This window comes from Rhinolophus ferrumequinum, chromosome 21 (assembly GCF_004115265.2).
Source record: "Rhinolophus ferrumequinum isolate MPI-CBG mRhiFer1 chromosome 21, mRhiFer1_v1.p, whole genome shotgun sequence".
In the NCBI taxonomy this organism is placed as follows: Eukaryota; Metazoa; Chordata; class Mammalia; order Chiroptera; family Rhinolophidae; genus Rhinolophus; species Rhinolophus ferrumequinum.
This window is the reverse complement of record NC_046304.1, coordinates 13,012,080-13,025,534: the sequence shown is the minus strand read 5'-3', so window position 1 is coordinate 13,025,534 and position 13,455 is coordinate 13,012,080. Positions and strand designations below refer to the sequence as shown.

The 13,455-nt window shown below is 43.1% G+C and overlaps 1 protein-coding gene across 4 annotated transcripts; it reads right to left on the bottom strand.

The window, feature by feature from the left end:
* Positions 1-7,077: 7,077 nt before the first annotated feature.
* Positions 7,078-13,401, bottom strand: MIS12 (MIS12 kinetochore complex component). 4 transcript variants are annotated; one of them, XM_033090453.1, is made up of 2 exons: positions 13,078-13,401; positions 7,078-9,852 (listed from the first exon to the last, which is right to left on the bottom strand). In XM_033090453.1, the coding sequence occupies exon 2, from the start codon at positions 9,810-9,812 to the stop codon at positions 9,192-9,194; it is 621 nt and encodes a 206-aa protein (XP_032946344.1). In that variant the 5' UTR covers positions 9,813-9,852; positions 13,078-13,401; the 3' UTR covers positions 7,078-9,191. The 4 variants fall into 4 exon arrangements, with proteins under 4 accessions (XP_032946344.1, XP_032946345.1, XP_032946346.1 ...); XM_033090454.1 differs by lacking the exon at positions 13,078-13,401 and adding an exon at positions 12,777-12,932; XM_033090455.1 differs by lacking the exon at positions 13,078-13,401 and adding an exon at positions 12,528-12,760.
* Positions 13,402-13,455: the final 54 nt, after the last annotated feature.

The following is a 13,455-nucleotide window of genomic DNA, read 5'->3' as shown; positions in this document are numbered from 1 at the left end:
AAATTCAGAATTCCAGCCTTTTGGACGTATCCTGTATGATTAGGAACAAGTACGGTGCTTTCAAAGGCCTGCCTGACCTGAACCCGTCTCCCCACCCCCTCTTTGTATCCACCAGGCCCTTCTCTGGCTTCCATTGGTACTGCCACAGACTGTTGCACTCGAGGTTCCAAGGCTGGTTGGTATTCCCTTGTGGAATGTGGGGAGAACAGCCACTAGGACTTATTTGGATCCTAGCGGGTTGGAGGGGTGCACTGGCAGATGCTGCTGGTGGCAGCAGACCCAAATCAAACTTCATCAGGGAACTCACCAGTCCTGCAACTGAAAGGCCTGGGGCAGGGGAGAAACAGGAACAGTGTGATGAAACAATGTCACCAGGGTGTTGTCACCTCCATCTTACAGAATTGTCAGGGACTTCTTGCAGTGCCAGAGGGTACCACGTAGTGGTAGGTACTCAGATAATACTTGTTAAATAAATGATGCAACAAATGAATAGCTGTTGGTAGCAGCTCATTCACATTTCTCACAGCTTAGCAACTCCAGCTGAAAGAGCTTCTAGTTGGCTAGGAGCTGGAAGCTATGGAACCCTCATACACTGTTGTTGGGAATGTAAAATGGTGCAGCTGTTTTGGGAAACAGTTTGGCAGTTTTCATAAAAACTTAAACATACACTTACCATATGACCCAGGAATTCTACTCCCAGGTCTCCACCCAACAGACATGAAAGCATACGTCCACACCAAGACTTGTACGTGAAAGGCCACAGAAGCATTATTAGTAATAACCTCAAACCGGAAACAATCCAAATGTCCATCAAATGGTGAAGGGATAAACTAAATGGGATTTATCTATGCAAACACCATTTAGCAATAAAAAGGAGTGACCTGCTGACACATGCTACACCGTGGATGAACCCTCTGTGGGGAAAATAGAGCCAGGCTTCCCTCCTCCGGCCAGCTGCTGACCCTGACCAGCCCGCTGGTCCGATAAGAAGGAATGCTGCTCAGGCTCAGGCCATCCTAACATGTTAATGTAAATACCCTTACGTAAGCACCTTTGGCTGTGAGCCACCTTTGTCTCAGTGGGATATAAAAGGGTCCAGCCATTTTAAGGGGGCGGATGCTGGACTGGACTGCTGTGGGCTGCTGTGAAGCAGGCTGCTGAGAGTTATGAGGCTGCTACTGGCTACAGGTTGTAACCTGAGAATGTCCAGCTGTGTAAAGCAGCCGTGAGAAACCCTGGGCTGAGTCCCAGGAAGCCTGTAAATAAAGCATGTCTACTTGCCTTCGGCTCCATGCACCTTCTTCCAGCTCCGAGTCACAGACATCTTACCCCCAGAAAACTATCCACTCGGACAACCTCAAAAACATTATGCTAAGTGAAAAAAAGGCCAGATGAACAAGGCCACAGATTGTATGATGCCATTTATATGAAATGTCCAGAAAAGATAAATTTATAGAGACAGAAAGCAGACAGGTGATTGCCTGGGTCTGGAGCGGGAGAGGCGATTAACTGCAAACAGGTTCAAGGCAACTTTTTAGAGTGATAGAAATGTTCTAAATCTGGATTGTGGTGATAGTTGCACAACTCTAAAATTTTCTAAAATTCATTGATGTGTACACTGAAAGTGGGTGACTCTCATGGTATGTAAATTATACTTCAATAAGACTGTTGTTTTAAAAAACTACACTGAGTTATCATTTCTCAGGTTTCAGATGGGCAAAACAAAACAACCATGTGGTTTTATTCACAATTCTGTGGGTCAATTGGGAGATTCTGGTTTGAGCTGATTCAGCTGATCTCTACTGGGTTCTGCCATTCCTCTGACAGGTCAGCTGGAGGCTGGATGATCTAGGATGACCTCATGTCTGCAGTTGGGCAAGTTGTTGTTCAGATGCCTCAGTTCTCCTCATGTCCTTTCATCGTCCAGCGGGCTAGCTTGGGCTTATTCACGTGGTGGTCTCAGGGTTCCTAAGGAGAAAATGAGGGTAAGCTACAAAGCACAAGGACTTTTCAAGTCTCTGCCTGCATTATATTTACTGTGCCGTTGGCTAAGCAAATCATATGGCCAAATCCAAATTCAAAGCCTGTGCAAAGCCATGCTGCAAAGGGATGGACAGCATAAGTGGCTGTTTGCTGCAATCTACCTTACAAAAGGAGAGGTTGCCGGGCAAATAACTTGCAGAGCCAGGATGCTGGTGCTCACACTTTTATCCACTATGCCATATACTGAGGGATGTTTTTGAGGAGTAGTGTTTGAATGTCGTGCATGAGATAGAGAGGGATTGGACATGTAGCCAGAAAGGAATTTAGACTTTATTCAAAAGGCACTAGAAATCCATTAGAAGATTTAAGCTGATTGGCATTTTAGAAAGCTCACTCTGGCCATGTGGAGGCTGGACTACAGGGGGAGGAGTTGGTGGCAGAATGACCAATGAGGACTGCACTGCATTAGACTCAGTTAGAGATGAAAAGAGGCTGAAGTGGGGGGCGGGGGGGGATATGAAGAGAAGAGGATAGAGTCAAAGAACATTTCAGAGCGAAATAGGAATTTGCTGAGAACTGGCGGGGGGGATGGGGAAGAGGTGGGATAACTGAGGTTTCTCCAGCAGGTCTAGAGGGAACACGATGAGTTACTATGTGGCCACGTTGGTTCTGAGGTCCTTAAGGGACACGTGGGAGTAAATGTCCCTTGGCCAACAGTATGCTTATATGCCGGATCTAAGCTAGAAATCTAGATTTGGGAATTATCAGCATGAAGGCTATGGTTGAAACCACAAGCATAGATAAGATTGCCCAGGAGGGTGGAAAGAGATGAGGCTTCACAGAGCGCCCTGAGGACCACCAACCTTTAAGGGATGAGCTGAATGAAAGAGGTAGATGAGAAGTCCGAGGAGTTAGGTCTTGGGATAAAGAACTCCAGGGAGTGGTCAGCAGGGTCAAATTCAGCAGAAAGGTTAAAGAAATCTGAATGGAGGATGTGCTGTCTGATTTAGCAATCCAATCGTCAGAGATCTTTGCCAGTTTGGGTGGCCGTAGAGGAGGGAGACGTATCACGCAGGCCTGAGATAGGAACGGGAGATGATGAAACAGTCTTTGAGAAAGTGAGAATGTGTTTCAGACTTACAAACTGCAAGTGTGCTCTCCAGTCCTAGTTCTGACATTTTCTATCTGTAAGGGATTTAGAAAATCATTTAACCTCTGTAGGTATTGGTTTTCTCCTTTCCAGAAGGGGCTTAAGAATATAGTGCAGCTAACAGGGTTGTAATGACAATACAATTAAATAATTAGTGCTTCCCTAAGAGTGGTATTGTGTATCCCCACGGATAAATAAGACGATTTTAGGTGGCATATGTACAACATTTTTAAAAATGGTTCTGTATTTATTTTGCTGTGTTTGTACCGAATTCAAGATTCCACAGATATTACTGCTTAGGACAAGACAAGACTAAAAATATTTAAGTAATTAAAGGAAAAAAATTAGTAATGAAACTGTACAGATGGCCCACAGATATAGCAAAAATCAACAGGCCTGAGTAAGAATGCTTGAAATTTGGGAAGTGCCAGAACAATGACAATACTCTTACACTCTATAGCTCTTTACAAATATGAACAATTATTACTAAAGAAAACGATCTCTCTCCCTTGAAGATAGTGGTGAATTCACGGGGACATGAAGGGGGAAGTTTAACTCCCCGGTAATCTCCACTAGTCCCCCCCTTTCTTTGATCTTGGCAATGGATGTTTTTTGTTTTATTTAAAGTGTTATGTGATGCAAATGGTTTCAAGTGCCCGCTACCTCCTTCCAACCAGATTTGTTGCTTTGAAGCCCCTTCGCTGTTAGAATTGCTGAAGCCACCCCTGTGCATAAGTCAGTGTATGGAGCCTCAATTTCTCCACCTGGCCTCAAGACCAAGGGTCAAGGAATTTTTCAAGTGGCAGACCACAAGGGGAATGAGAGCTTGGAGGTGTAGGGTAGCATGGAAGAGCTGTGTGTGAGGCTGAGACATGGAGAAAGCCACACCAACCTGTCGGTGGGGTTGGATGTGTGTGTGTGTGTGTGTGTCCGAGCAAGGGCTTACTGAGGAGGGGCTGAGGGTAAGCGAGGAGTGAGGATGTTAGATGTGCTCTAGCTACTGCGGAGGCCCATTGCATATTAAGAAGCTGTGAGGCTGAACAACAAAGACTCACTGTCCCTAGGACACCTTGTTCTTTTCCACCTGATACATCTGTACAGAAATGAATACGTGTAAAACACCTCTGGGCCCAGCCCAGGGGATCTCTGGGGACTGTTATTTCTCAGGGATTGAGAGGGCTTGACCAATTCAGTGGGCTCACCTTGGCAGACACCCTTCTGGTGCCCAGCAAAAAGACAAGTAAATCTGCACTAGGCCAGGGAGCTTGGGGTTCCACACAGCCCTGAAAAGGCAGATACCTGAAGGTCACTCCCTGCTTGGCACCAAAGTATTCCAGGAAAACCTTCATGAGTCCTGGGCCGGGAGCCAGAATCTACCAAAGGCTTTGAATGGACAAAGACTGCTATTAGCTCCTGCTTCTGGGACCTGCCCAGAGCACACACCCCTCTCAAAGGGGAGAGAGCCAGCCTCTGCCAAGAGGATCTCTGCTCCGGGCTGAGATGGTAGGTCTCCATCCATTTAGAGAGATCTGCCTGTGGAAGGAAGATGCATCATCTGAGTGAACACAAATCACGGATCTGAGTCTGCCAGGCCAGCGGCCAAATCTGAACAGGGGTCAATTCACCATGTTGACGACACCCCTTATGAGGCCGGGATGATGGTGATGGTGGTGATGGTGGTGGTAATAATAATAATAATAGCAACACTTTACTGAGCACTGACTGTGTGCTAGGAAAATTTTTGCAGAGATGGTCTCACTTAATTTTTAGGACCCTGTGAGTCAAGCACCCATGTTTTCTCCAATGTTCAAATGAGGAAACTGAGGCTTGAGAGGTGAAGCTTGTCCAGGACCTGCCACTAGCACTGCCAGCACTGGGGTTCTAACCCAGGCCCCTTTCACCTATGAGGAAGAGCAACACCTCCCAACGTCCCACCCACTCTAACTGCCCACTTGGGCAGGCCCACCTCCAAAGACCATGTCCTGGACCTCACCCTGCAGCCAGACAGGGCTGTTCCCTTTAGAATCTATACACAGAGCAAGAGGGAAAATTCACAAAGTTCACTTTTAGCTCACAGTGCTCATGCCCAGCTAAGGAAACAAGCTTTGGAGGTGGTGGTGGTGGTGCTGGTGGTGGTGGTGGTGTGTGTGGGGGGAGGGCAGTTCCAGGAATCCCTGCTGTTTGGGCTGCTGCTAATTGTCATCCTGGAAAACATGAGTGCTTTTAAGCTGATTGCTGGATTCTCTCTCCTGACAGTCCCTAGATCTGTGCCCTGTGCACTGCCTCGGTCGGACAGGGAGGTCAAGCCACGCCATGTCCTCTTTATATGGCTCCCCGCCCAAACCCACAGAAGATAGGAAATCTCAAAGGTCTCTTTTTAAAAAAATTATAGTCATTTTAGTGAGTGTGAAATGGTATCTCATTGTGGTTTTGCCTTGCATTTCCCTGATGGCTAATGATGTTGAGTAGTATCTTTTCATGTGTTTCTTAGCCAAGTGTATTATCTTCTTTGAAGAAATGACTATTCAGATCCTTTATCCATTTTAAAATTGGGATGTTCGTCTTGAATTTTGAGTTCTTTATATATTATAAATACAAGTCCATTCTCAGATGATTTGTAAAAACTTTCCTCCCATTCTGTGGTTTGTCTTTTCACTTTTGTGATGCTGTCTTTGAAATACAAAACTTTTTTTGGATGATGTCCCATTTATCTTTTTTTTTTCCTTTGTTGCTTATGTTTTTGGTGTCATCTCTATTGCCTAATTCAAGACCACAAGGATTTAAGCCTATGTATTCCTCTTAGAATTTTTAGTTTTAGCTTATATTTAGGTCTTTGATCCATTTTGAGTTATTTTTGTACAGGGTATGAGGTAGAGGTTCAACTTCAATCACCAATGATCAGTTATTTATGTAATAAAGCCTCCTTAAAAACCCAAAACAAATGGGTTTGGAAGGCTTCCAGAATGATTGGGTAACCAGAATTCTCCTGTCAGGCCCAAACTTCATGGAGATAAAAGCACCTTTGTTTGCGACCTTGCTCTATGTATCTCTTCATCTGGCTATTGATTCATATATCCTTTGTAATAAACCAGTAATCTAGTGAGTCAAGTTTCCCTGAGTTCTGTGAGCCACTCTAGCAAGTTCATTGAACCCAAGGAGTGGGTCATGGGAACCTGGGCTTGTGGTTGGAATCTGAAGTAGAGGGCAGTCTTTGTGGGGCTGAACCCTTAACCTGTGGAATCTGATACTATCTCTGGGTAGATGGTGTCAGATTGAGTTGAATTGTAGGACAACCAGCTGGTGTCCAAAATTGCTTGGTGGCGTGGGCAAACGGCCCTCGCCCCACCACCTCTCCCCGCATCAGAATTGAGTGCAGAACCTCTTACATAGTATTTCCTTATAATTCTTTTTATTTCTATAAGGTTGGTAGTAATGTCTACTCTTTACTATTAATACCACGCCAGAGTGTCTCAATTGACTGCCTGACACAGGAGCAGCAGGATGAGAAACGTCTACTTGGGAGTCTATAGTGGGAAACAGGCATGATGTTTTAAGGAAGAACAAATAAATACAAGGGAAATCTTAGGAGTAGGCATTTAGGGAAATTGAAGGTTTAATATTACAAAACCATAGGATCTGATGTAGAAGCAGGAAATTGGGTGAGACACATGCTGCTGGATGGGAGATACGGCAATGAAGCACAGTGGGTAACTGTTTACTATCCTGATTTCTGATTTTTTTATTTTTTTATTGGTGAATATTGGGGAACAGTGTGTTCTTCCAGGACCCATCAGCTCCAAGTCGTTGTCCTTCAATCCAGTTGTGGAGGGCGCAGCTCAGCTCCAAGTGCAGTTGCCATTTTCAATCTTTAGTTGCAGGGGGCGCAGCCCACCATCCCATGTGGGAATTGAATCTGGAAACCTTGTTGAGAGCTCGCCCTCTAACCAACTGAGCCATCCGGCCACCCCTCTGGAAGCTCAGCAGCAGCTCGTTGTATTTAGTCTAGTTGTGGAGGGCGCAGCTTACTCACTGGCCCATGTGGGAATCGAACCCGCAACACTGTTGTTGAGAGTTCCCGCTCTAAACAACTGAGCCATTCGGCTGCCCCTATTAATGAATTTTTGAGAGAGGAATTTAATTATTAGAAGACAATGGTGCCAAGCAGATTAATTTGTTCCTGTAGAGACACTACTATGACAAATGGGAACAGTATTAATATCCAATGATTAAGCACTTACTCAATATGAAATAGACTCGAGTTCTAAACACTAGATTTCACGCTTCTATCTAGATCACATTCATATTTTAACTGTATTCAGACAAACCATACTATTACATGTATATGGAGACCAGCGAGTTCTCAGCTGTTGTTTCCTTAACGACAGCTTACATCCTTATGAATACCTTAGTATTTTAATTTCACTAGGTACATTAGTTCCCTGCGGCTACCATAACAAACTTAGCGACTTAAAACAACAGAAATGTATTCTCAGTTGTGGAAGCCAGAAATCCAAAATAAGGATGCCAGCAGGGCCACACTCCCTGTGGAGGCTCCAGGGGAGAATCTGTCCTGTGTCACTTCCAGCTTATGGTGGCTGTTGCCGTTCCCTGACTTGTGGCTGTATCACCCATTCAATCTGCCTCTGTGATCTGTCTCAAATTTCTCTTTTTATAAAGACACTTGTCATTGGATTTAGTCCACCTCACTCCCCCAGATAATTCAGAATGATCTCCTTCTCTTCAGATCCTTAACTCAAGAATACCTGCAAAGATTTTTTCCAAATAAGGCACAATCACAGGTTCCAGGAATCAAGACATGAACACACCTTTCGGGGAATCACCATTTAATCCCACTACACTAGGAGATTTTCAATAAGCTTCAAATGTAAAAAAAAAAAAAAGCATTTGGGTAAAACGTCATATTGAAGGAAACATACCATGACATTATAGACAGCAGAAAATCGAAAACCAAAGCCTTTAAAAACATATGTATTTCATACATGATTGGAAAAAGAACTCTTTGATAATAAACATATTCCAGTTAAACAGAGACTTCCTAAATCTATGAATATTTACTTGCAAATATTAATATACTAAGTTATTCTTCTACATAAAGGAGAAACTCTAAATACTGTTTCAAAGGAAGACATGGAGGGCATGCAATACCTTGAGAGTAACTATTGCTATATCTTCCCTTTCCTTGGGTGACCGATCATGTTATATGATTCCAAAAGACATAGCTAAAATTTCCCAGAGAATACTAAAATTTGATGCCTATGATTATTTACATAAGTTAATTAAATATTAGATACAAGGAAGATTCTAAAATTAACTAAAGTATGAAAAAAATGACATAAAGACCTAACAGTTAATATAAACTTTGCTATTGGGTATGTTCCAGGCTTCCTTTTCTATTCTAGTGAGATCTGCTCCTTTTTTGGCCAAGGTCTTTCACTGTTGGGCTCCAAAACAGTAAATTGTTTAACATCACCAAGGCCTTGGTCAAAAAAAAGGATTTATTTTAGAAACAAAACAACTTCTTTCTTCTGTACTTTTTCTGCTACCTGCTTCTTTCCGCTAGTTATAAACTTCCTCATGGGCAAGAGCACACACTCTGTGTTGGCTGTCCCACAGAGTAGTGGCTGGTTAATAAAGAAGCCACCCACTCAACCTTTTTCTCATTTGATCTCATCCAAAGAATAAGTCAAAAGAATCAAGGTTACAAAGGACTCATGACTAAGGTACAACTTTTACAAATATCTTTGACTAGGCAGGGAAAGCTTTATTTCTTCAATCATGACCCCAAATGAGTTGTTATTGAATCAAGAATCCCTTCCCACCTATTAGAAGCTGGTAAGGAATAGATGCTTCAAAGATTAGTTTGGGGTAGTACACAGATATAAGGAGAGTGAACCAAAAAACAGGAAGATGCGCAAATACAAGAAAGAGTAAACAAAGAAAATCCAATAAAATATACAGTTCACTAAAATAAGAATAGTCACTGATATAAATCCCACAGTCATTGTACTTTTGACAGGCTCCTTTTACTCTTTAGAAATTAAGATATTTTCAGTCTTTTGCTTTCCTTTTCCACATTGTCTCTAATATTCTGTAGTTTTCTGGAGTTCTGGACCAGGAACACCAAGCTCTCCCTAAAATCACTAGTCCCATGATCTCTGCCAACATTTTCAAGCTCATCAAATAAAGCCAATGTCTGTTTGAGTTTGGCCTGAACAATTTTTTGCTCTTCTAATTCTGCAAGAAGGGCCTGTTTAGTGCATAACTCAGCCTTATACTTCTCCTGTAACTGTTCAATTTCTTTTTGGAGAAGCTGAAATTCTTCCTCACTATAAGGATATATCTCCTGAGATTTATCTTCTGGAAGCAAGATGTTTGGGGGAATACGCAAAATCCACTGTAAAAACAGCTGTTCCATTTTGACAAAAAGGTTATCAAAACGTCCTTTCATGAAGGAAAGAAACTTCTCCGTGCATTTACGAATCTGGACTGGACTGATCTCAGAGTTTGGGATGCCATCGAGCTTCTTCAGAATAACCTGTTCAACAGCCTGCATCACTTCAAACAGGTAATCTTGAAATGCAATGTAGATCCTGAGCATGCAAGTTTGTGGTGTGAAGCCAAAGAACTGGGTCTCATAGGTCATTGGATCGACAGACATCTTGGCTTATTTTGCTATGTTAATTTTGATTGTGAACAATCTGCAAATGTAAAAAAAAAAAAAATCACTTGGATGAAAAAAACAACCATCTGAGGAAAGTAACATATCACATTACAGATAGAAAAAAAAAAAAGCAAACAAAAATAAGAAGTTTGTGTTCCTTGATACGCAATGCCACTTCCAGCTTCACTCATCCACAATAGGATACAAACCCTTGCCTCTGTTGAGCCTCTTTCCATCAGCCTATAACTTTCCTATCCTCTTCCTCATTGTTCATTTCCCTCACCTCTCATATACTCAGGACTCTGGCCTATGGCTCAATCTTCTGAAGTCTGTTATCCTAGACAATGTTCGAAATTAGACAGATGACCTAACCAGCACCCTAGAGACTCAGTTTCATGAGTTTCAATGGCTTCATCTTCACTTTAAGACACCTGACTCTTGTTGGTATTTGTACCTTCTTTCCCCAACTGCCCCTATTTTTTGACAATTTCCTACACTATTCTTCCAACTCTCATTCACATACTTATACTATGCCTTAATCATCAAGACTGTCGGCCCTCTGATCCTCTCTTCCTTGTGCTGTCTGTCCCATTTCACATCTTTCCCTATCCATTTTAGGCTCCAAGATTCATCACTTCAACCACTTCCTTCCCAATGTTCTCAACTCCCTGTCCTTCCAATGTAGCCATTTGGAAAAAATCCCAGTTAGAAGCTGAGCAAACCTCTTGTCAGCTTTACAACCCCAACATGTTTTTAAGGCCCTAGGAGTCATTCCTTTAGACATTCAGGAAAATAGCACTCCTATTTCCTTGTCACCGTGGGAGTTTAACCTAGGCACCTTTTCCTGAGCTATAACCATATGTTTGTCATAGAAATAAGAGAAGTGTTATTATTCCTTCAGATAAAGGCAATTAGCTAAAATAAATGGCTACTTCAATTACCAGGTGAATTTAGGATGAACTTTATGAAAGAATTTGAAGCACGTGGTAGAGGCAAATCTTTTTACGGAAAGACAAAGATGCCATTAACCTTGAGAATTTACGTATGTAATGGCTAAAAATAGAATGGTTGTAACTGCATGGCTGTATAAACAGGGCAGAATTTCTTTATCTCACTCAGATTACCTACAATGTGTTGTAATCTGGATGACTATTTATTTAAAAACTGCTTTCTTTTCTATGTCCTGTGGAGAGGATTCTTTGGGTTGGCAGGATTTTTATTTCCTCAACACTGCCCTATGCTTTCAGGATCAAGATCAAACTCTTTCAAAATGGCTTACAAGGGCCTTCATCATCTGAACCTGACCGATCATATAGTCCTTTTGAAGGACCTCACATGCGCATAACTGAGCTGATAATAACTTCCTATTTCACGGCACTCTATTTCATGCTAGGTCTTCTCTTACTTATTTTATTCTTTTCCACATTTCACCTCCCACAGGAACCTACTCTAATGTTTTTAACATACGCTTTTTCAATTCAACTTTAGTTTTAATTCATCTTTAATTAAGTTTTAGATATATATTCTTGAAAAAGTTTTGTATATATATGTTTACATTTTTATGTTCGCACTTACTTCATGTTACTATTACACTAAGTTTACTTCATTGGTTCTGAATGAAGTGTTCCATCAATTTTATCATATTCATACACCACACTTAATGTCTCATTCTCCTTGTGACAGACACCTAGTTTGCTTTCAGCACCTTACTACCAGAAATAATGTTGTAATAAATACTCTCCTGTAATGTCTCCTTAGGGACTCGCAAGATATTTACATAGGCAAGTAACTGCTGAGCCATAGAATTTATTCATACATGATTTCACTAAATACTGCCAAAATATTCTCCAGAACATTTTGCTGCGGCACAGAGTTCCTAGGCTGGTTTACATTCCCACGTGCAGTATATGAGCATTTCTCATATCTTCGCCAACACTTGATATTATTCAACACTAATTTGTGCCAATCTGGTAAATATACAATTGTTTTACAATGTTGTTTTTTGAAAACCAAAACCATCCAGCCCTACACACAGGCTGGACACTGAGGACTGAAACTATCTACAGCCCCCAACCCCAACAAACAACTTACTGTTTACATTAGCATGACTACTATTCCAGGAGGCCAAAATAATATTTTCGCGGTTCTAATGGTTTGAACTCCCCAAAAGATGGATCAGCTCTTCAATGGGAAGCATCAATTTGTATCCAAGGTTCCTGAAACACTTGCCTCAAAAATCTTTGCCTCAGCTGTTTCTACCCATCCTGCACTGTTATTTCACGATCCCCAGCCAGTCCTAACCCTGCCCCCAAATCGAAAGATCCACCCACCTTAAACCAAACTTGCAATTTGTAAAAAAATTCCGATCTTGCCTGTCTTCCCTTTGAGACACCGCCAAAGTTCTGTCAGGTCTGTTATCCTCCCTTACCAGGGTAAGCAGTACACGCAGCATTGTTTTATCAACGGCTTGTAGGGGTAATATTTGGGGAGCAGGCAAAAAATATTTTAATGTGCGTTTTTGATTACCAGTAGAGTTACCACTACATACATGTTAGCTCTTCAGATTTGTCCTCTGAATGACTCATTCATACCTTTTAAAAACCACTTTTCCTTGGGTCTCCACCCTTTTACTTGGTTCCTTCCTTATATATACTACCAGTCTTGATGGTTACTCCCGGTTCTAACAACTTTTAGTGCTTCCTTATAACTCACCTGATTAACTATGATATTCTTTACATGGCCTGTCAAAATCTGATTGCTCCTTGTTCCAACCAAACCGAGCCATTTTCCTTCCCTGTTACGTCCTTCCCTCAAAGAAGGATGCCGTGGCCAAATATCCTTCAAGGATCAGCTTAAATACACTGCCCTGGTGACGCACCCCCTGCTTTGAATCCCCATCAGGACTTGTCTTCCGGCACTGACCGAGTTCTACTTTAGGCTATTATCACGGGCCTGTCTCACCTTCTCAGCTAGCCCTCGAGTTCCAGAGGGCAGGATGAGGGTAGCTAAATCAATATTTGCAGAGTAAACGGCGGGAGGCGCCCAGGACACCTCGGTGAGTTGAGTTTACTGAACTCCAGAAACCGCCCGCAGGAACTGCTTCCGGCCGGAGGACCAGCTCCTCCCGCGCCGCGACCCCAGGGCATGTCGGGAGTTTTGGGTAGCCGGCCGGCTACGCTGCTCCAGCGCCCGGCGAAGATGCCTAACCCAGTACCACTCCTTCCCTCTCCTCCTCTCAGAAAAAGCAGCCCGTGGCACTTACCGAAGCGACCATAAGGGTGACGAATTTTATCAAACACCGGCTTCCCGCCACCTCCTTTAAACCACCTCTTGCTGCCAGAGATCGGCGGCACCGCTGGCTCCCCAAAATTTCGACGGACGCCTGCCTCGGCGAACGAGAGCAAAGGCGGGATGCTATCGCGCTCCTGATTGGCTGCTGTCCCGTCGGGAATGGGCCACCTAGATTGGGGACAGAAAGGGGCCGGGCGGGCAAGCTAGCTGTGGCCCGCGGGGATTGGCGGAAGAAACGGGTATTTACTCTCTTCTCCCGACGCTGGTGGCTGAAGAAGCAAGGCTGGGACGCCGCGGAGACGCAACTCGTGATTGGTGAATGGCTTTCCTTAGGGCTCTAGCGATTGGT